The 23,750-nt window shown below is 39.8% G+C and overlaps 2 protein-coding genes across 2 annotated transcripts; one reads left to right on the top strand and one right to left on the bottom strand.

The window, feature by feature from the left end:
* Window positions 1-11,998: 11,998 nt before the first annotated feature.
* Window positions 11,999-15,552, top strand: LOC116053527 (annexin B11-like). The gene is made up of 4 exons (XM_031304607.2): window positions 11,999-12,035; window positions 12,403-12,443; window positions 13,138-13,598; window positions 15,311-15,552. The coding sequence occupies exons 2-4, from the start codon at window positions 12,425-12,427 to the stop codon at window positions 15,344-15,346; spliced, it is 516 nt and encodes a 171-aa protein (XP_031160467.1). The 5' UTR covers window positions 11,999-12,035; window positions 12,403-12,424; the 3' UTR covers window positions 15,347-15,552.
* Window positions 15,553-18,594: 3,042 nt separating this feature from the next.
* On the bottom strand, window positions 18,595-23,154 carry LOC116053553 (lanosterol synthase-like). The gene is made up of 10 exons (XM_031304634.2): window positions 23,041-23,154; window positions 22,668-22,710; window positions 21,757-21,888; window positions 21,055-21,139; window positions 20,585-20,665; window positions 20,366-20,460; window positions 20,094-20,258; window positions 19,718-19,856; window positions 19,238-19,346; window positions 18,595-18,831 (listed from the first exon to the last, which is right to left on the bottom strand). Exons 1-10 carry the CDS (start codon window positions 23,070-23,072, stop codon window positions 18,657-18,659), a joined length of 1,056 nt encoding a protein of 351 aa, XP_031160494.1. The 5' UTR covers window positions 23,073-23,154; the 3' UTR covers window positions 18,595-18,656.
* Window positions 23,155-23,750: the final 596 nt, after the last annotated feature.

Here is a 23,750-nt window from a genome sequence, read left to right as displayed (position 1 = left end):
TGGAAAGTCTGTCTTTTTTGTTGGTGACATGAGCTGTCCTAATGGAGTCATGAGTCTTAATGAATCGCAGTCAGCCTACCAATGTCTACATGTAGCCCTTTATAGACATTTAAACACTTCAATTGTGTTTTCAGAGTTGAATCTATCAGATAAAGTAACACATTTAAAGGTGCTCTAAGCGATGTCACGTGTTTTTTAGGCTACAACATTTTTTGTCACATACAGCAAACATCTCCTCACCATCCGCAAACTGCCTGTCCCCTGAACACACTGTAAAAAAACGCAGTCTCTGTAGACAGCCCAGGCTCCACAACGGCAACAAAAACAAACTGCGCCAACCTGCACCACCAAACATAACAAACAGTATTCCAGCCAATAACCGACAAGAAGGATTTGGTTGAGCCATCACCGCAGCAGCGTTAGCACGTAGGCTACTTCCACAATGCACATTCATGAGGGGGAGAGGGAGAGGGAGGAGGAGGGGACGCGATGAGGAGGAGGGAGGGGCGAGCTTGTTTGACAATACTTCGAACGTCAACAAGAAGTAACGTCACCCAACATCGCTTAGAGCACATTTAATTCTCTGAATTACTTTCTGTGTTGACATTCCAGGACAGCTCATCCATCAGAGCTACTCCCTAAACACATGTGATAAAATGCTGCTTTCTGTGACGCCCAGTTAGTGTGCTCTGGTTCATAAAGTAAATTAAACACGTGTCCATGTTGCCTTATATCCCTGTCCCTCACTTCACTACCATTTTCCTTTAGAATAAATCATGGTTCTATGGTATTAACTTGACTGGATGTGTCTTCAGTGAATGTATTTGGCCATGAACTTTACCTGGCTTGCTTTATATTGGTTTCTGCTCAAATATTAAACACAGAGCACATACTGTATGGAAATATAAGTATGACATAAAAAGCAGTCTTTCTACCAAAACAGAGGCCTCACATATTGACTACATTTGAAACAGTGAACATGATGTTAAACATGATGTTTTAACCTTTTTTTAGAGCGGGAAGTTGGCAGAGCAGACACATTTTTCAGCAATGCCTTGCACCACCTCCTACTGCATCAGGATTAGTTTTCCTGTTAGCTTGAGTATTTCTTGAGTGTGCAGTCTGACAGTTGCTAGAGGGAAAGAAGCAGAGAGGATTCAAACCTGCAACCTTTAACCTGGCAAAAATATACAAACGTCATGGTTTGAAATCATGCATGGCACGGAAGGTTCCCCTGCTTAAACCAGCACATGTCAAGGCCCGTCTTAAGTTCGCCAATGACCATTTGGATGATCCAGAGGAGTCATGGGAGAAAGTCATGTGGTCAGATGAGACCAAAATAGAACTTTTTGGTCATAATTCCACTAACCGTGTTTGGAGGAAGAAGAATGATGAGTACCATCCCAAGAACACCATCCCTACTGTGAACAACAATATGAACAGCAGTCTTCATACAGCAATATAACAGTAACAATGACTGTCACATGAATAATTATAATTTAAAACTTTAAATAATAACAGTACTTAAATGAACAGCATTATGCACCTGTTGTATTTTAATCCAGGCTGATAACAATAGGGTAAAACCACTGCTGGGTGATCAGAAAAGGCTCCAGGATTAATAAATCCTGGCTGTTAGCCTGGTCGGGAGCAGGCTAGCTGCACAGAATAAATCTCCATGGTGATTTATGTGCCTCCACTTTCGTGAAACCGAGTCAAGGCTTAAATCATCCAGGATAACTGATAAATCCCGGCTTAATCCCTTATCTTGGTTTTGTGAAACAGGCCCCCGGTCATCCTCTCCTTAATACAGTGCAGTCGCCCTGTCCCATGTGCAGAAAAACACCCCCAAAGCATGATGCTACCACCCCCATGCTTCACAGTAGGGATGGTGTTCTTGGGATGGTACTCATCATTCTTCTTCCTCCAAACACGGTTAGTGGAATTATGACCAAAAAGTTCTATTTTGGTCTCATCTGACCACATGACTTTCTCCCATGACTCCTCTGGATCATCCAAATGGTCATTGGCAAACTTAAGACGGGCCTTGACATGTGCTGGTTTAAGCAGGGGAACCTTCCGTGCCATGCATGATTTCAAACCATGATGTCTTAGTGTATTACCAACAGTAACCTTGGAAACGGTGGTCCCAGCTCTTTTCAGGTCATTGACCAGCTCCTCCGTGTAGTTCTGGGCTGATTTCTCACCTTTCTTAGGATCATTGAGACCCCACGAGGTGAGATCTTGCATGGAGCCCCAGTCCGAGGGAGATTGACAGTCATGTTTAGCTTCTTCCATTTTCTAATGATTGCTCCAACAGTGGACCTTTTTTCACCAAGCTGCTTGGCAATTTCCCCGTAGCCCTTTCCAGCCTTGTGGAGGTGTACAATTTTGTCTCTAGTGTCTTTGGACAGCTCTTTGGTCTTGGCCATGTTAGTAGTTGGATTCTTACTGGTTGTATGGGGTGGACAGGTGTCTTTATGCAGCTAACGACCTCAAACAGGTGCATCTAATTGTCATCAATATTAACAAGGTTTAAAATGACCCATTTTTCAAATTTGGATATCGTTTCAAAATCGGAAATCAAATGAACGAAAAAGTACACAGGCTGTACAAAAGGCCGTCAATCAGGAGTGATTGTTGTGAGTACGTGTCGGAGAATAGCGCGGACACGCACCTCACACTGCGCGCACCACCCGGAGAAAAAAGTGAGAGAAAGAAAAAGGAGAGGTCGCAGTTCGGACGATGACTACCCGGTTGAGATTGTGTGTGTGTGTGTGTGTGTGTGTGTGTGTGTGTGTGTGTGTGTGTCCTCGAGATCTGACAACACACAAACACACGTAGCAGAGCTACCCACACCCATGTTTGTACTGTTGCTTAATTAAATAAAACATCAGAAGAGAGAAGTTGTCTCCGTCCGTGTTTTAAACAGACACACCTGGGGCGAAGTTGGAAACCAGAATCAGCTTTAAATACAGTCCTAATCTAGTCCTCACTAACACGGGCCCAATTATAGTAACTACATGAAAACTTCACTGTTGTTGCATGAAATGTGGTTTGTGTTTAGCCTACATCATCAGTTTCTATCATGTGAAATAAGAGGATAAGCCAGCCTGGTGGCCAAGCTGCAGACAGATGCTCCTCAACAGTGTGCTCCCCAGCAGTCAGCTCCCCCTGCTGTTCATAAGGGGCCTCTGCACCCCTTTCGTTTCAGACCCTCCCACCAGCCTTTGGGCCACGCCTCCTCATTTACATTGACATGTGTCAAGTCCAAATGAAAAGCCAATGTTAAATGTAAATTCAAAAGCCAAATATTAAATCCAAATGAAAATCCAATGTTAAATTGAAATCGAAAAGCCAAATATTAAATCCAAATTAAAAGCCAATGTTAAATGTAAATTCAAAAGCCAAATATTAAATCCAAATTAAAAGCCAATGTTAAATTTAAATTCAAAAGCCAAATATTAAATCCAAATGGAAAAGCCAAATGGAAAATAAAAAAAAATAAATAATATTTTTAATTTGATCAATGGAAAATTTAAAAAAATAATAATATTTTTAATTTGATCTCGCTTCGTTTTGTCTTTGGACTTTCAATTTGAATTATGAATAAATATTTCCTCCATAGTCATATAGCTGTTTCATGTTTCTGTTTCTTGATGCTTCTTGACGCAAAGTGTTGTGCTGATGCTGGGAGCAGGCAAATTGTATCTTTATAGTTGTATCCATATGATGTGACAGACTTAGGTTAATATTTCACCAGGTCTGAGGGCTAGAGGGATGTGTTAAGTAGACCCCATAAAGTTCTCCTACAACTGATTTTGATACTGTACTGTATGGATGGTAGCTACAGGACATGTTTTGAATTCATAAGATTTAACAATACAGTGTTAGGGACAGATCAGATGACCAGAGACTTGAGACTTGACTTGGACTTGCCCCTCAAAGACTTGAGACTTGACTTGGACTCAAGCTCAAAGACTTGAGACTTGACTTGGACTTTCAAAAAATGACTCGTGAACATCTCTGCTTTGACCTTTTATAATGTTTCAGCAGATATCAATTCTTTTTGCTAGTATTTCTTATAGCCGACGACTTCCTGACACGTTGATGTTATAGTGTCTTTGATATGTTGCCACTGCTTATCAATGTTGTTCTCCTGTTCTAGTAGATCTTGCATAGCTTCATATTTGTTTGAGAGTTTCACTCTGTAGTCTTCTCAAATTTGTTCTTCCCTTAGCCGGTTCACATTGTATGTATTTCTGTTTCCTGTGTGCGCTGTCCTGTTCTTCTTTAGTTTGAGTTTCAGTCTGGCCGTAAGCAGGGGCTGGTCTGATGTAATATCTGCTCCTCGTTTTACTCTCACATCCTGTAGTGTTCTCCTGAACTTCTTGTTATGCAGATGTGATCTATTTGTTTTTTGGTAACATGATTCGGCGATACCCATGTTGCTTTATGTACTGTATGTTCTTGTGGGGAAATATACTGCTTCCAATGACGAGTTTGTTTAATGCACAGATATCTAGAAGCTTCCCTCCATTGTTCATTTCTCCCAGTCCGTGTCTTCCCATCACTTCTTCATATCCTCTGTTGTCTTCTCCTATCTTTGCGTTCAAGTCTCCATAAGGATGGTCATATTTTTCTCTGAGTAGTTGCCCAAGATGTTCTGTAGTCTGTCGTAGAACTCATCTTTTGTTTCTTCTTCATGGTCATTGGTTGGTGCGTAGCATTGGATTACGTTCATGCTTATATTTTCTTTCGTTGTTCTGAATGACGCTGTAATGATTCTTGGTCCGTGGGCTTCCCACCCTATCAGTGCTCTCTGTGCTGATTGGAATAGCATGAGAGCATCCATCTTCTTCCGCTTATCCAGTAACGGGTCGCGGGGGTAGCAGCTCCAGCAGGGGACCCCAAACTTCCCTTTCCCGAGCCACATTAACCAGCTCCGACTGGGGGATCCCGAGGCGTTCCCAGGCCAGGTTGGAGATATAATCCCTCCACCTAGTCCTGGGTCTTCCCCGAGGCCTCCTCCCAGCTGGACGTGCCTGGAAAACCTCCCTAGGGAGGCGCCCAGGGGGCATCCTTACCAGATGCCCGAACCACCTCAACTGGCTCCTTTCCTTTCCTTCGCGTCGAAAGCATGAGAGCAATGCCTTCCATATGTGGGGCATTTTCCTCTTCATGGCCTGAATATAGCAGCATTTCTCCGCTCATCAGCTTTTTCTGACCAGCTTGTGTCCATCTTACCTCACTAATTCCCAGTAGCACCAGGTTGTAATTTCTCATCTCTGCTGCTATTTGAGCTGGTTTTCCTGTTTGGTACATAGTCCTTACATTCCAGGTTCCAATGGTAATGTTCTTCCTGGTTGAAAGAAGGCTTGTTGGTCTTGAGGCTTCCAGGAGCTCCTGGCTTTCACCACTCAATGACGCAGAACTCCGAAAGGGTCACGACGCCGTAGGAGCGACGGCGTGGAGTTTTACGTACAACCTAGAACGGTCTTAAGCCTGAACAGAAAGTAAGTTTTGACAAAATTAAATTTGACCTCAAACTATATTTTAGTGTATATTTATTTTAAGTTCTGATAACTTATACTGTCATATTTTGTGCAGAATTGTGTTCATTGTCTTTTGAAAATGTTGGAGGTGGAGATTGTGCAACTTAAAAAGTGTGTTTCCTGTTGTAATTGCAATAGTTAAATAACTGGATTCTCTTAAGTGTGTTTTTCAAATGTTCTAATGAAAGATTTGTGCAATTGAGAAATATAATTTTCTCTTTCACTTATGTTGTTATAATAAATATATATATATATATATATATACATATAAATAAATGTGCCAAAAAAAAATAATTGTAACAACAGCAGAGAGCAACAGTAATATAAAATATTGAGAATAATATACAAATAAAATATAGAATAAATAGGCCTATTCTAAATAGCACAAATCCTTCATCACACAAATGTGAAAACACACTAAAGAGAATCTAACTGTTACACTATTGCGCTAAGAACAGAAAACACAAACTAAAACCTGACCTTTCTGGCAAAATCATCAATGATGTTATTGTATGAAATCTGCTCCCTTATTGAATGCACGGGTGCACGCCCTTTAAAAAAAAAAAGTAGGCTAGTCAAAAAATGTTTGCATTTCAGACGGCCGACACGAACACACATGCCTATCAACTCGATAATAAAGCCGTAAAGTAGGCAAGGCTCTTTCAACTCAGGATAGGGTTGAGATGAAAAGTTTAACTGACACATAACCGCGATCAGCTTCGTGGGTGCTCAGTATTAGCGGAGCACCAACTGTATCGGCGCCTATGCCCAGCAACCCGTTCGACCCAGAGGTCAACTGTCCCCCTCCCCTTTCCCCTTCTCCCTTCTCGCACAGCTTCTCTGTGCAATGTGCGCACGGCACCTTCTCAGCAAGCAGGGGCGCAAATTTGCCAATTCCCCACACGGTGAAATGATAGATAATACAGTAGAAAACCACTTCAAGGATTTTTTTTTTTAAGTGCTCATGCTGCCCCCCATGAGTCATAAAAAAATGCGCCCCGGGCGGCTGCCCGCTTCGCCCGTGCCAAAAACCGCCACTACATGTATGTTCCCTGTTGAACTCTGTGACCTGTAACATGATGGACCTTACACACCTAACATGGTGTGTAAGTGAAAAAAAACAACTGAGTGCATACGTGACTTGTGTGGGCAGGCGTGTCTGTCAGCACTCTTCAGAGGAGCTTTGTCTCCTGATAACATCACACTGCTGGGTTATGAGGAAAATGTTCCAAACAAACAGGCAAAACATGCTGTGCAGAGGACAAAAGGAATTCCAAAGAAACACATAGGTTATGTGAAATGTTTTGTGTGCATTTGACCAGATCCTACCTGTAGATATCTCAAAATGTGACTGCTTCAGGTTCAGGTGTGGTTTCACATAAAAGGAGCAGTAGGGGACAGATTCAGATTCAGACAACTTTACAGTCTTTCTACAGCAAATCTGCTATCCAGCATATAGTAAGTTCACCTCTAAAACTTTTATTTTTTGTTAATATATAATATAATTTTTTTGTCAATTATTTGGTATAATTTCTGAGCACATCACACCTTTACACACACCGTTGTGTAAAAAAAGACGATTCTTTGCCCACAGGGGATCTGTTGGAAATGTCTGGATGCCACAGAGGTAAATAACAGCTGCTTTTGGTTCATCCTCTCCTCTTTCTTCCAAATGTATTGAATGTGTATTACATACTGGACATTCACATTAACTTAATATTGGTTTATGACTAATTAAAGGAGGCCATGGTCACGGAAACGGACAAGGCCATGAACACGGACACGGACACGGACACGGACACGGACATGAACACGGACATGGACATGGACATGGACATGGACATGGACATGGACATGGACATGGACATGGACATGGGAAAAAGCACAAGCACAAGGCTGGCCACAAGCATCACAAGTGTCACAAGAAGGGGAAGGACAGTCACGGGGTAAGATTCAGCAGAGCAGTGTTCAGTTCATTCACTACACAAAGTGGATTTTGATCAGAATTCAGTGAAACATTAAAGGTTTGTGCAGTCCAACTGAATGAACAGAGTAATAGTCTGTTATTGATATTTAAGGTTATTTATCCAGGGGTAGGAGAGTGAGTACATATGTACTTATTTTTAAAGATAATTTTTTGTGCATTTGTGGCCTTTAATTGATCGGACAGTTGTAGACAGGAAAGAGGGGAGAGGGGGGGAAGACATGCAGCAGAGGGCCGCAGGTTAGACCGCTGCGGTAAGGACTGAGCCTTGGTACATGGGGTGCACGCTCTACCAGGTGAGCTACCAGGGCGCTCCACAGATGTACTTGTTAATTAATTACAATTAATTAATGCACAAGCTGGACTACATACCTGTCCATTGCATACTATTTACCTGGAACATTTGTTCATTTTTCAACATCTTTGCACATCCTGCACTAAACCATACAGCCTTCTTTTCTTACTGTTAAACAGTTATGTTGTATATATTTCTTTATTTACTTTGTATTTTATAATTTCCATACATGTATTATGTATTTCCTTTGAATATGTTTGTGTATGCACCATCCACCAAGGCAAATATCCTTGTAAGGGTTACTTACTTGGTAATAAATCCTTTTTTGATTCTGATTCGGACTTGTGCAGGAACACCCTCCTCCACTTTCACACAGTAACACAATTCACACCTGGGTGTTGCTTGTTACAGCCACAGTCTGATTGAACCTGGGACCCTTGGCACAACGGTTGTCAAATTATCAATACTTTGATCATACATTATACTTCGCTGATTGAATTGTTTTGTTTGTGTTATCTTGTGTAGGCCTCCAGCAGCTCCTGCAGCAGTGACTCTGACTAGATGACGATTCCTGGATGGGAAAATCTTGGACAAGAATCACTATGATGTTAATTTGGTCTTTGTAACTCAAAAGCATGTCTATTCTTGTCCCAAACAATGTTACAAAGCTTATGTCAAACTACTGATTGTGTGGCTTTGTATCAAATATAAGGTATAAAAGTTTAAAGAAACAAGTGGATTCTCTCTTTTTTTCTCGTAAGACACGTCACTGTATTCAGGTCAACCTGTTGATTTGATCGGCTGTGTTTGATAGGCTTTTCATAATTTTCGCTTACAGTTAGCCACTGCATGTACATAATGTACTGTTGTGTTTAGGGCATCTTTCAAGTCAAGTCAATTTTGATTTTTATAGCATATAGCATACGACAGCTTCTATCCTCAGACCCATTCAAATGATTCTAATGGTGTTTAGGTTTGTGGAAAATTGAAACAGTCCTGGGGGAAACCTGGGCTGGATCTGTAAGGGCTGGTGGTGGGGTCTGATGTGATGGTGGTGTGCGTTGCTGTCTGACTGCAACAGTGGCTGTAACAGACACATATCTCAGGGCTTATAGTATCCATGGTTCTATTTGTGTGGGAAGTATTTTGGGGCCTTCAGTTACTATGGTCCTACTCTCTGGAACAAAATGCCTGATGACATGAGGTCTATCACAACTGTGTCCACATTCAAAAGCAAACTCAAAGTTCTTATTTTCATAGGCAGGCATTTGTTTAATTACTGTGTGTGTGTGTGTGTGTGTGTGTGTGTGTGGGAGAGAAAGCGAGAGAACAGAGTTTTACTAATAAACATCACATTTCACAATACACACTGCATCCTCTTTTTAACAGGGAAACACGACAATATATTTATATATATATATATATATATATATATATATATATATATATATTAGGGCTGTTAATCGATTAAAAAAATGTATCTAATTAATTATATACTCTGTGATTAATTAATCTAAATTAATCGCATACATAATTAACGGTGCCTGAACCGATACTTTTTAAGAAAGTTAAAAAAGACAAGGAAAAAAAAGGGTACTAAACAACAGTCGGTTACATTAAAGAACGGCTTGTTTATTGCTAAGGCCATATGGTCAAAATTAAATGATTTAATAATAATGTATAACAATAACAATAACTTATTTCATTAGTAAATTGCTGTTGAACGACAAAAACAACCACCAGATGGGAAAAGGACATTTACAATAACTTCAAATGCACCACGAAGCTGTAGTTTACCAGTTTCATAGAACGCACCGTCTGTGTTGTTTTTCCGACGGCAACTGCAGATTGTTACCAAGGTGCTAAGCTTCTCCTTGGACCGCGAACCTCCTATGGCGCCATTTTAATGCTACAAAGCCATCACCTCCTGTTAGCATTCCATTGACTGCCATTCATTTTGGCGTCACTTTGACAGCGAATAACTTTACATCTGAAGGATTTAAAGACTATTTGTCCATTGTTTATTTCTAAAGAAACACAACAATGTATAAAAGGCTCCATTACCTTGTATATCACGTTATGGCTCTGTAGCAGACGTTTTTGTAAAAATAGGCTAACGATTGTGTCGTAACCACGCAACTTACTGTCCCATAGTAGAGGAATTACCGTATAGTACAGGAGAAGCGCGCAGGCAGTTTTGTCTCACATTAGCTGTTTAAGTGTAATTACTAATGTTAACTAGCATTTTAGTTAGCAATAATTAGCCTGTGCCTATGTTATCTCCTTACATACCTACGCTCTCCGTCTCTGCAAGAATGGGAATGATTGAGATTTCTCTTGGCACAGCTACCAGAAGACTTACAACTTTCAGACAGGTTGTTGGTTGAGACATTTACGTCGTCTCTCTCAGTTAGAGGCTGCGCAGTAACCCTAGCCATCACCAGAAAAGTGCTTCTATTGGCCTTCACTGGTCTCCGTCCAGAGCAACGGGATCTGTTGGTCCATTCTTATATACTGTCTATGATTGTTACATCCCGGTGTTGAATCCTCTACAGTAAAACACAGTCAAACTTTACACCGTTTAGAGTTAGCTGTCAGCATTTTAACCGTTTTTAATCCAGCTACTAGCTAGCGGTAGGCTAACGTTAGCTGCTGTCGAGTATAGTGTTAACTAGCTAGCGGTAGGCTAACATTAGCTGCTGTCGAGTATAGTGTTAACTAGCTAGCGGTAGGCTAACATTAGCTGCTGTCGAGTATAGTGTTAACTAGCTAGCGGTAGGCTAACATTAGCTGCTGTCGAGTATAGTGTTAACTAGCTAGTGGTAGACTAACATTAGCTGCTATTGAGTATAGTGTTAATTAGCGTCACGTGCAGCGGTGTTTGTGTTTCCGGTATCGTCTGTTTCAGAGCATCAGAGAGAAGCGCAGACATATCAGTGGCACCAGATTTCGGTAGCCAGTGTTGGCAGGAAGAAGATTTTTACAAGTAAATGTTCCAATCTATGATACAGGCAGCACATTCTCGTCTCCCTCCTTCATTTTACAGTCCAATGGTGGCTAGAACGGCCCCGGGTCAAACGTTAATATAGAATGGATTAATCTGCGTTATTTTTTTTAACACGTTATTTTTTCTCAGATTAATTAATCGAAATGAACGCGTTATTTTGACAACCCTAATATATATATATATATATTATGTGTGTGTGTGTGTGTGTGTGTGTGTGTGTGTGTGAATTTGTATGGTCGCAGATGTATGTCTTGTTTAGTTTTGTTGATTGTCTTGTTGTGTATTCTTATTTCTATTTATGCTTTGTTTTAAATGTAAAGCACTTTGGGTTTACGTGTAATGAAAGGTGCTATACAAATAAAATTGACATTGATAATTAATTAATTTTTAAAAATGTAACAGTGACGCTATTGAGTTTGCCCAGGATTATTGTCATTGTTGCTTATCTGGTGCCACATGATGACAAAGACAAAAATAATTATGTTATAAAAAGTAACAAAATCTTAAGTGTATGTTTACACACTTTTTGGAGAAAATTTTTTTTGAGTGACAATTAATTTCTAGGACAGAGATCTTCCACTTAGTAATGTCAGGAAACAGAGCAGACAGGTAAATACAAAAACAAGACTATATACTCAGTGGTAAGCAACAATCCGGTGGGGAGAGGAAAGTCAGGCTGGTATTTGAAGGCAGTTGAATGAAGCAGGATGAGTAGCAGGTGCGCTGATTGGGATTGGTGCCAGGTGTGAGGAGAGTCAGCAGAGGGGGCGTGTCCACACTCTGTGGAACATGTAGGAGGAAACAGGAACACAGAAAACCAAAACACACGGCAGGCATAATAAAATGAGGAAATAAAACAAAACACATTCACACACACACACACACACACACACACACACACACACACACCAATTAATTCATTTTCAAAAATGTAACAGTGACGCTGTTGAGTTTGCCCAGGATTATTGTCATTGTTGCTTATCTGGTGCCACATGATGACAAAGACAAAAATAGTTATGTTATAAAAAGTAACAAAATCTGACGTGTATGTTTACACACTTTACGGAGAGAAAAAATGTTTGTGTGAGTTTAGGCTCTGCCCCGGCTGATGACCAATCTGAGGTGTGGCTTTACGTGTATATAAAGGCAGAGCCAGCTGACTGCTGTATCTGTGGATCTGTACTCCAGCACACGGTGAGTTCACTAGAACCTTTCTAAGCATAGAACATGTGTGTTTGCGTACATGTATTTCCTTTGTTAACTTTATTGCATTATTTTGTGATCATGTCTATATCATTAAGTCATACCCATGGGTAGTTTTTTCTTTATACAGTCATGTGTGACTTGGCTTTATGGTATTTCTGACCTGCTCTGTCTGTTTGCAACATTTTACAAAGCACACTGACATTTCCAGTTAAGTGGACTGCATTTGTTTTGTTTCTAGACAATATAGTATTTTAGGTTTTATAACCACTTAAATCTGCATTTTCATAAAAAGTCATTTATTTTCCTCTGTTAAGAGGGGATTTGTGTGCATTTAAGTGGTTTCTCTCAGTTTCAGGGTTTGGATCTGGATTTTTGAGATGAACTGGAATAACGCAGGTAAATAACTCACTTGTTGTTACCGTCTTTTACACTTTTACTGACACCCCATCCCCACCCTTATGTTTAACTTTCTTTATTGAATTTTAAGGATCAGAAATTGACATCAAGTGTATAGACACTGAATGAGTATAAGATGTTTTGAAAGGTTTTTATTCTGTATGTGAATGTTTACAATGTATAATTATGTTGTCAAATATCATGGGCGTGTGTGTGAGTTTATTTGTTTAGCTGAGGTGCAGGGACAGATGACTGCAAAAGCACATAGTGGCTCTTTACAAGACAAGACAATGTAACTGGTTTAGCCAGTAGATGCTGATAAACAAGCTGGTTTTAACTCTTCCTCCTGTCTTGCATGTCGTCTTCTGGATTACAATCAGCGTAAATCAGGGGATTTCCTAATGTTTGAACCAGGCCTTAAAGCTAGTATGTGCATGTTGGAGGATTAGAAGAACACAGACTATGTGGTGAATTCTCCCCACAACAAGAGTTAGGATTAAATTACAAAGTAAAGATATATACAAATATTCTTTTTCAAATATTCCTGTGGAATACAGTTACACTTTTACTGACACCCCATCCCCACCCTTATGTTTAACTTTCTTTATTGAATTTTAAGGATGAGAAATTGACATCAAGTGTATAGAAACTGAATGAGTATATGATGAGAATGTCACGCCTTGTCTTTGACTAGGAAACCAGTTTCCCCCAGGCTCAGGCTTTTATCCTCAGCCAATGCCAGGAGGATACAATCCTCAATATCCACCAGGCACTGTCCCAACCCAGCCCTGCCCTCCTCATCCTTGGGGTGCACCCGCTCAGCCATTTGGTCCACCCTATCAGCCATGTGGTCCAGCCCCTCAGCCTTTGGGTCCACCTGGGTACGGTCCTGTAGCCCCACCTTATGGAGGGTATGGACCTGGCCATGGTCCTTGGCAGGGACATGGGCATGGACATAATCATGGACATAATCATGGGCATGGACATTATGGACATCATGGGCATGGACATCATCATGGTCATCATCATGGACATGGAAGTGGAGGTGGACTGCTTGGAAACCTGCTTGGACATCACAGGCATGGTCATCGCCACAAACACAAGCATGGTCACATGCACGGCCGTTGCCACAAGAAAGGAAACACGTGTCACGGGGTAAGATCCAGTTGATTTATTGATCAAAGTGCAAATTATGGAGTCTCTCTTGTAACAACCATACTGTATCACAGTCCACTTCCAATAAGTAGCCAGGTAATATACTGTAGAATGCTGCGAATATCTGTGTGGTCAATAGGACTGCGTATGGACGGAATAGGTAAAAGTGATCATATTTTCTTGTCTGTTATGTAATTTATATTAAAAAAAAAACATTTTAAATGTAAATACAAAAAAAAATATATAAAAACGCTTGAAAGCCATGCTTTTTGGTCTAAACGTCATACCCAAATTAAAAGTGGTACAGCTCCCATATACTTTGACACTCTGGGGTGTGTCTGATATCATTGGAAAGGTGATTGATGTGGGTGTGTTTGTGTATTTGAGAAGTGTTGTATTTTGTACTTTATTGGCTTTTTTCTTTGCACTTTTCAAATGGAAATAAAAAAACGCACAGACATATCTGTAGAAAAAACTTCATATAAAATCCATTTTTGAGTCTTTTGGCTTCTGGATTTTTTCTGTAGTAAGCTGAGACATGTGGCTAATGCCCTGTGTTGTCTGTCACCTGTCAGATGTGTTTACAGCAGTGTAGTCTAATCATTTTACAGATGTATGACTTGGACGGAAATAAAAAAAACTCCATTCTAGCCTCTGTAACTCTGTGTCAGTAAGGCCTAGAATCACCCTGACACTTCTAACAAAAACTTGAGTGTTTTCTTTCCAATGATATCAGGCACATCCCTGAGTGTCAAAGTATATGGGAGCTGTACCACTTTTAATTTGCGTATGACGTTTAGACCAAAAAGCATGGAATTTCAAGCGTTTCTTCAGCCACTTCTGTCTACAATAGTCGAGAACCTTTTTGCAATAATGTAAACACATAATGTAATCTGAAAACTGCTGCCCTGATTAAAAAAACAATGCAACTGATCTCAGCTGGTATTCTGTCTGTAATGGAGTGGAATGGACATTTCTAAGTGACCCCAAACTTTTGACCGGTAGTGTGTATATATACTTTTATTATTGGAACATTTCCTGATGTTACCTTCATGGTTAAGGTTTGCTAAAGTTTAGGCATCACTTGGTTAAACATAATGGAAGACCACCATAATGTGGCAACAATCAATATTTGTTATAATAATAACAATGGATCAAATGACTATATGCAATGTGAAAGGTGTCCCTGTACAGCTCTCTTCAGCTCTACAAACCAACTTGTGGTTCTAGTTTAAGGTTTGGTGGCCCAAACCAAAACACCAATAGGAGAGCAGCAAACAGTTAATCTAAAATAGAAAATGAAAAGGCAGTGAATCAAATGTTTTCTTAAAGGTCCTATATTATGCTCATTTTTCTTAGGCACTGTCCTCATTTAGGATCCTAGTGGCACATTTCTCTGTGGATTCAGCGTTTTGATACTTTCACCGTTTTTTTTTTTTTTTCAGTAACTCGACCTGCTTTGTGTTTAAAAAAAGACATGGAAATATCACTTTTTACAATAAGGGACCTATTTTTTTATAAATAACTTCCTAGATCCAGAAAAATATTCATCATTCAGACACACTAATGAAACTGAATTGATTATTCACTCATCACATTATTAATTTCTTACAGTGTTTTTGATGATATCATTCAATTATGAAGTCATAACTTAAATAATGACCTGTTTGACACGTCATAATGAATAAAAAGACTGTTTGTTCCTGCTGTAGTACTCCAGCAGCTCCTGCAGCAGTGACTCGGACTAGACCAAGATGAAGGAAACAAGACAAGTTGCCACCGGGAATCCTTCACCCTGCTACCTTACAGTAGATTATAATAAACAGTTTGTTTGATTTCAAATGTTGGGATTATAAATAGAGATGTTCTGGTATTGTCTCCGATACTGCCTAAAATGCTGGTATCGGTATTGGGAAGTACTGGAGTTAATGCACCGATCCGATACCACGTAATAAAGCCCTAAAGAAAATCTACGTTAAAGTAGTTTATTTATGTTCTTTTCCCGTTATAACTGACTGTCAAACTGGATAATAAAAGAAAGTTTTGGGGCGTTCATTGTTTGTGTTTGTTCATGTTTCACAAAGAGTTTAACCTGAGCCAGACAAACAAACAAACAAAGATAGAAATCATATCACATCCATACAGGGATAGTAGTATGCAGTTGTTAAAACATAATAAAATATATGACACATTGGTATCGGATCGGTACTCGGTATCAGCCGGGCCATTTCTAATTATAACCGCACTGTTAGAAAGCCCACATTGTTAATGTATTGTTAAATTGTTTATTGAGCTAAGTTCCATTCAGTAATAGCCAGTTCTCTGTAAGTTTCTATATGTCCCACGCTCTTGAACGTATACTGTAATCTCCTTTGCCTTTTCTCAACATTCACCTCTACCTCCCTGGTTTATTGCTGTGTGTAAATGACATAAGGTGAGATTAACGACATTATACTGTCTGACTGGATGCTAACATTGTGTATTGTTTAGATGTGCATAAGTTAATGCTATCTCTGTTGTTGTTATTAGCGTTGTTAAAGCTAATAAGCTAAATCACGCTGTCTGTATGCATCGTGTGAGGTGATTTGTGTACGTTATATGATTCCTGTGATATACTTGAGTACTGAATACAGTCCTTTGCTACCTTATTATGTTTGTGTATATGTATTTGTGTTTATGTATGATGTTTGCTGTACTGATTGTTACTTTGTATTATTACGGACCACAGTCAAATAAATCAACCAAAACAGGACATCTGTATCCGTGTTCTTTAGCGGGAACACCAACCCCACACCTTGCCACTCCAAACCAGTTAAATTCCTGGAGACAACCCAATCTCTCCTTTTTACGCACCACAAGGCTTTTTGAAAGCTGTTAAAGTCAGGTTCAGCTGTTACATATTATGAAGTGTTTAGCTAATGTATTTGAAAATAGAAGTAATGTATTGTAGTAATGTATTAGCTCAGGCAGTAGTCGGTGTGTGACAGGGGGTATGTTTTTGATGTGTTAGACAATGATCATAATTGTTCCCTTGTGTTAAACAACATAAAACAGGTTTCTGTTATTCATAAAAGCATGTCATCCCTGCAATGCCCTGCCTCTTTATTCCCTATTCCATTTGACCTCATAGTTTCCACTTTAGCCAGGGAGTGTTGAATTAAGACCTGTGTTCTTTATTGTTGTTTATTGTCTAATATCTAATGGTTGGAATGGGGGGATATGGGTGGTTTTGGTGTGATGGAGAGCTTTTGTCTGTCAGTATGTATGTTTGTGAAGTATGTTTTTCTAGAGATCCCCTCAAGTTGTTTTGTTAACTGTCTAATTGTGAATGTACTGTATATTTCTGCTGTTAAGGACCCCCTCGAAAACGAGATGCTACAGCTCAAGGGGTTATTCCTAATAAAAATAATTTCTGCTTCAGTGTTTTTGACTAGTAGTAACACACCCTGTCACTCTCCTCTACATTCACATCAACCCAATTTGAATCAGCTTTGTAATTACTGGGAATCTTTCATTCATGCTATTTTTAGTCTCGTAACGACACCATTTAATCTCTGACATAGATTTTTTTGAAAGGGTGGAGAGAGAGGGATGACATGAAGCAAAGGTCGGAATCAAACCCTGGACCGCTGCGGTAAGGATTGAGCCTTGGTAAATGGTCTACCGAGTGAGCTACCAGACGCCCCCTATTTATTTTTAATTTTTTTATTTTATGCATATTAAACAGGCACATACAAATGAAAAAGTATGAAAAAAAAAAGAAGAGACACTAGATGCCCCCTTTAACACGTAGATTAATGTAATAATGTATATGATTAGCAGCTCTCCTTTCACCTTTTTGTCTAAATGTAAACTGGAAGGCGAGCCAAGTAAACTGTTCCCATGGATCATGGCAAACAAGACTCTAAAGTTTTGCGTTGATAGCATTTATTTTTGGTCATTTATTTTGGTTATTTTCATACTTAGCTACACAAATTTGTTTGTGTGTAATATGTGCAATTTCTATCCTATAAAAATTCTTTTGATAACTTTTTTGACAGGTCAGTCAGGAGATGCTACATACCAAATTTCATGCAGATCGGTCGCACGGTCTAGGAGGAGATCGACAAAGTAGGATTTCGATAAATCACGATTTTTCACGCATAAAAGTCTAGGCAGAAATGGCCGTGGCCTATATCATGAGATTCAGCTGAATTCAGATATGGATATCAGTATTTTTAATGTGAGATGTACGGTTTGGGAGTTGCACCACGGGCTGGCATCCAAGTGGGTAACAACCTGGATCAGATAAAATACATCCATCATCCCGGAATTGATTAACATTGACACAGAAAATTCTCTCTTTCTCTCTCTTTTTAAATGTAGTAATCTAACACACAATGTCTGGTCCTTGCTATGAAAAATCCTCTGTTGCACAAGGCAACGATAGCATTTACATGTCTGTCTGCAGCTTGAAAGGAAGACAGAGAAAAACTGGGCATTTAGCATGAATAAGCTAAGAAGGCTCATAGTGTGCACATCCAACCAACCTTTTGTTATTGTGTCTTTTCATGAGTATTTTATATTTGACGCATGTTTTTCATTTAAAAACTATTGATTGCAAATTGTAAATGTGTGCAAACATATGCATCACTTACTGGCTACAGCCCTTTCCTTAGGACATTGTGTGTTTGTTATGTGAATAGTAAACTGTTTTGGAAAATCAGCTTTTAGAAAGGTGTGGTTATTATGATTGTGAAATAACCATTTAAAAAAAAATCGCGGGTCCAAAATGAATGTTTCGTTAATCTCTGTAAGATCTCGATGAAGTTTGGTTCCAGCTTCTGACGAGGCTTGTGAGCCAAAAGTGTTAGTAGGTCTTAGAAGTTGCCAGGTAACCACCTGTTGTGATGTGAATGCAATGAAAGGGGGAGTGCGACATCTAGTGGCTGAATGTTATCCATGTTAATGCCGTTACTAAACACAAAGCAGTAACATATTCCCCACATCTGGACATTTTTGGGGATGGCAGTGTGTTTTTATAACTGTGTGTTATCAGTACAGACAGGTGATCAGTAATCAACAACTGCTGTTGTATTTTTTGGGGACCATTTCAACCTCTTCTTTCCCACCTTTGCTGTGCAGGTTGTTCCTGGCTCGAACCATATCTGGATCATCGGGCTCTACTCCCAGGATCCTTAATGAGATGTAACTCAGCGCTGTGCCAAAGACGGTAGACTTATCTTCAATATGTCTGAAGAAAAACCAAACACATCCACTGTGCTGCCATAAGCAATATTTCAGACAGCCCGAGCCTGTATGTTTTTAGACGTTTCTCCTGTAATTCTTATGTAACGGTGGGGATGAATGGACACTTTTAGTAAGTACTACACCAGTCTTCCTGTAGCAGTTCTTTAACAGTCACATGGAAATACTTGCATCATAACATTACATCTCACTATAAACACTGACCCTATCATTTCTGGAATGGACGTTTTCTCACTTTATTGAGTTAACCTTTGGTATAAACGATACTGGGTAAAGCATACGTCTACCATCTCTTGGCTGTTACGGTGACCTTACACATCTTACAGAAGAAGCACTTTAGTGATATGGCATGTGAGCATATCATAAGACAAAAAATGGTGCTGTTGACTTACAGACCCCAGCCTCCATCTGGTAGCTGCACAGAGCGCAGATACCTCACCATCTCTTTCTTCCAGGCTTCAGCCAGAGGGATCTTAGCCACATGGCACGTGATGAGGAGACCTAAAGCACAGAAATGGACACCCATACAGTGACAGACATAAAAGCCCATGCACACAAACACTGGTGTCATGAAATCTTCTGCTGAATAATGGTTAGTGCCGCACTCCCTCTTTTCCCCATCATCTTTCATCACATACCACAAAGAGGTCATTTTGTTAAAATGTTCTCTGTACATTTTAGAAATCATGTCCCCTGGTGTAATTAAAGCAGTGTGCACTTCTGTCTGCCACGGTGTCTTACAAAATATCACAATGCCAAATTCTACACATAGTGGCTTTAATAAACTTTTCTTTTACACAAAGGACAAAAGATAGCTGCTGCACATTACAGGTGTCAAATATAAGGACATGGAGGAGGAGGATTTGGCTTACCTGGGAGCAGGAAGAGAGGTCCGCCGTAGTCCCCTGCCCAGTGACCGTCCTCGGCCTGGAGGTGGCTGTAGAAGAGCATACCCTTCAGAGCTGCATCTACAGCTGTGTGGGCAGCTGGGGAGCCAAACACAAACATACTCTGTGGAGAGAATGGGTGATCTTATATCAATCACTCACACACTTTATTCTCATTATATACTGCTATTTCTTTCTGTTTTATACTGTTGTTCAAACTGTCCAGAGAGAATTACACAGTCAACTCAAATGAACGCAGAGTACTATGTAAAAAGTAGTGAATAAGTAACAATCACAAACCAAGCATTTGTTTTGTCATTTGAAACAAGAATAAATAAATAAAAAAAGATTCTAAACCTACCGTGTCCAAGCCTAGAGAATGGGCTTCCAGCATTGTCTGCTTTCTGTCTGGGGTGTCCTGATCCTCCACATAGCACCAGGTCTGCCTGCCCTCCACATTAGTCAGCCTCCAGCGGCTCAGGTCTGTGGCTGGCTCCGTCTTGTAAGGCCCCCCGCGCCTCCGCAGCTGCCTACAAGAACAGCAAGTATTTTTATGTGAACCCAGTTTACTACTGGATTCTTGAACTTATCATATATTTTGTAGTACATATGCAAGCTGTGATAGAGTCTCACCAAATAGAAATATTTACTATTTACAACAGTGAAACCAATAATTCCACCCATTGTTATTCCTTCAATAAGGGCAATATATGGTTTCCTGCATGTTCCTTGAAAAATAAAATAAAGTGTGTAAAAAATAAATAAAAACTGGTCCTGGGACTATAACTTAATAGTTACCCATACATAATGGATATAATTGATAATACAGGTGTAACTATACTGAAAGCTTACCAACAGCATTGTTGAGAATGTATTCCTCACGGAAAAAGTCCTCTGCGAGAGGATCTCCAACTTTCCCTGCTTCTGTGACCGCTGAGAGGAGAAAACATGTTAGCTGCAGTCACACTGTTGCACATAAAAGCTCCCCAGACCCTAGGCCCAGTTTGTGCCTCTGATGTATTACCTTACATACTTTCAGGTCACAGGGGCAACCATTCATATTGCAAGATACAAAGATTTAAAACCCATTTCCCAGGTTGCGACTCTTTTTTATTTTTTATTGTTCAGTTATTTTTTGATCCATATAATTAGAAGTCTTCAGTGATTGTGGAAATACCTTTAGAACAACGATAAGTGTTTTTACATAACCTTCTGGGTTTATCAAGCCAGAAACTGGTAACCTCTGTGATCTGAATTAGTGAGAGGCCCAAACTTAGGTTACACAGACCCCTAGTGATTGATCCTTCAAAGCTTCTGCTTACCTCTGATGTCTCCACCAGCACAAAAGGCTTTCCCACCTGCTCCTCTGACGATCACAATGTCAGTCTCATTGTCATTTTCCCATTTCTAGAATCACAAAAAGGTTTTCATCACAAAACAAATCCTGTGTTAATGTCATGTGTCGCTATCTGGTTTATTTGGCATTATTTTGAGGTTTAGGTTTAAACTTTCAAAACGGAAGCTCCAAGAAATTGAAACTATTCAAAACACCAAAACGTAATATAAAGACCTTTCTCTCATTTGATGAATGGGGTCTGTTAGGATTGGTCTTCAGAGGAGTCAAGGCTTCCAGGCAAAAAACTAAACAAGCGAGTGGCACATAATGCATTTTGGGATATTTAAAACCACAAATGATTCAACAGTTGTGTCCTCTGATTTGTATGCGATGGGAGGGATGACTGGTGACAGTTAGGTGAGTAATTACATTCCTATGTATATAGTTTGTAAAAGGGCTTTTGTACAGAGTATAAGTATGTAACTGTTAACAAGTCTTGAAAAGGTTTTTGAGCAAATCTGTCCAACTCTCAATAACCTTGTGACATTGACAATGTCAAACTAAGTGAGACCGGCAGCCATCCACGATCAGTAACACGCTGCTACAGTATAATAAATTACACTTGGAACAATCGAGGCCGAGACATTTGACCCCTTTGGAGTTAGCATCAACCAAGCTTTCCACGTACCTTGAGCTGCGGGTAGATCTGACGGATCATGGGCAGGTTGAGTGCATTCAGGACTTTGGGTCTGTTTATGGTGATCACACCTGCGCTGCCCACTTTCTTCAGAAGAACCCCCGGTTCAACCTGACTCGACATCTGATTCAAAAGAGAGACACAATTGTGTAAAAGTCTTTACAGCACAGCACACTGTAATAAACTCTGAAATAGCTGCATCACTCCAACTGATTTAAATAGTTAACTTAGTATAATTGCTTTGATAGACTAAAGAAAATACTTTGATTGAAACTGAATGTTACAAATGACTTAGCATCACTTCAATACAGTATAACTATAATACAGTGATACTTAGGTGTAAAAGAATAATTCAGTAGAACAAACTAGAAAGCAAATGTTCCAAATAGAGTCATGTTATCACACATTTAAAATATGTAATGGATGCACATCACTGGCAAACTGCTAGCTGAAACTCCAGAATCAATGATACAGTAACGTGTGTAATGTGCCAGGAGTTACGGCAACCTAAAGCTGAAAAACAGCCTTTAGTATTAAGACGAAAATGAAAGAAGAGAGTTCCGGCAGACATAACAGGTACTTGGAGAGAACACTGCATCCATACACTGGCATGCTAACAATGCCGGCTGATACTAGTTCAAATGCAATATAAAAACTGCTCCACTTTTAATTCTGCTTCCAATACTTGGCTGACAGAGGAATTTCAATTTTTGACATGAAAAGAACGACATGTTGCAAACTGTTATGAATCTGCATTTTTTGTGAGTCTAGGAAAAAAAAAGTACAAAGTTGTGCTGTAAAGAAAACCATATAATTGCATCCCTACAATCCTCACTATACTGGAGACCTTTAGAAGCTACAATACAACATGTATGTACAGTACATGAGAGGGGGTTGCTCACCATGTGGCCCTGGATTCGCTGCAGTCTGCAGACGGACCTCAGTCTGGAAGAAACAGTAGTGGTCAACATTATTAACTCTACAGGGTGGACACATAGCATCCAAACATTTGATTTCACAGCCTCAGAATGAATTAATGTATCAATTTATGTCAAATTCACACATTAACATAGGGGAGTTGACCTCAGACTCCCTGTAAGTTCAACCATTTACTATCACGATATTATTACTTTATTTACATTCATACAGTAGCTAGAATCCTAGTGACATCCTTCAACCTTTGCCAGCATGTCTGACATTTTATAAGCTAATGTCAGGAAACTATAACGTAACGTTAGTATACGTTCGTGAGAAATACCGTCACTTGCCACATACCTGTAAGCGGATGTCAAAACGGTTAAGGACATTATTATCTTGACTTTTGTCCTGTGGCTGCACTTTTAGGTACAGCTTCTTTGCTCTTTCCTCTGAACTTTTTCGTATACACAGTGAAAGAAATGGACACAGCGACGCCATAGACTTCGACGGAGACCAGTGAAGTCAATTAGTAGCACTTTTCCGGTGATGGTTGAGCGTATTGCGCAGCCTCAAACTGAGCTTGCTGACGTAGATGTGACGTGAGCAACCGGTCTGAAAGTTGTAAGTCTTCTGGTAACTGTGCCAAGAGAAATCTTCATTCTGAATATTGCAGAGACGGAGAGCGTAGATATATGTAAGTGTCAAATGTCAATGTGACGTCAAAATGAATGGCAGTCAATGGAATGCTAACAGGAGGTGATGGCTTGTTGGCATCAAAATGGCGCCATAGGAGGTTCGCGGACTGAGAAGAAGCTTACCCCCTTGGCTTTTTCTGCGTTAACTTCCTGAAAGAGACACCGAGGTACTCCTGATTGGTCGTTGTGGTGATGTCATGGTGGGCGTACGCACCACCGAGGGAGATTTAGTCTGCGCTGCGTACTTTTATTTTAATATTGTAAGTACATATAATATTATAACCTACTATAATATGCTATACTATACTATACTTTAACTTAAGTAAAATTATGAATGCAGAGCTTTGAGTATTTTAATCAACCCATTGTTAC

Source organism: Sander lucioperca, chromosome 8 (genome assembly GCF_008315115.2).
Source record: "Sander lucioperca isolate FBNREF2018 chromosome 8, SLUC_FBN_1.2, whole genome shotgun sequence".
Classification (NCBI taxonomy): domain Eukaryota; kingdom Metazoa; phylum Chordata; class Actinopteri; order Perciformes; family Percidae; genus Sander; species Sander lucioperca.
Note: the sequence above shows the minus strand (reverse complement) of the source record. Positions and strands in the feature narration are given on the sequence as shown.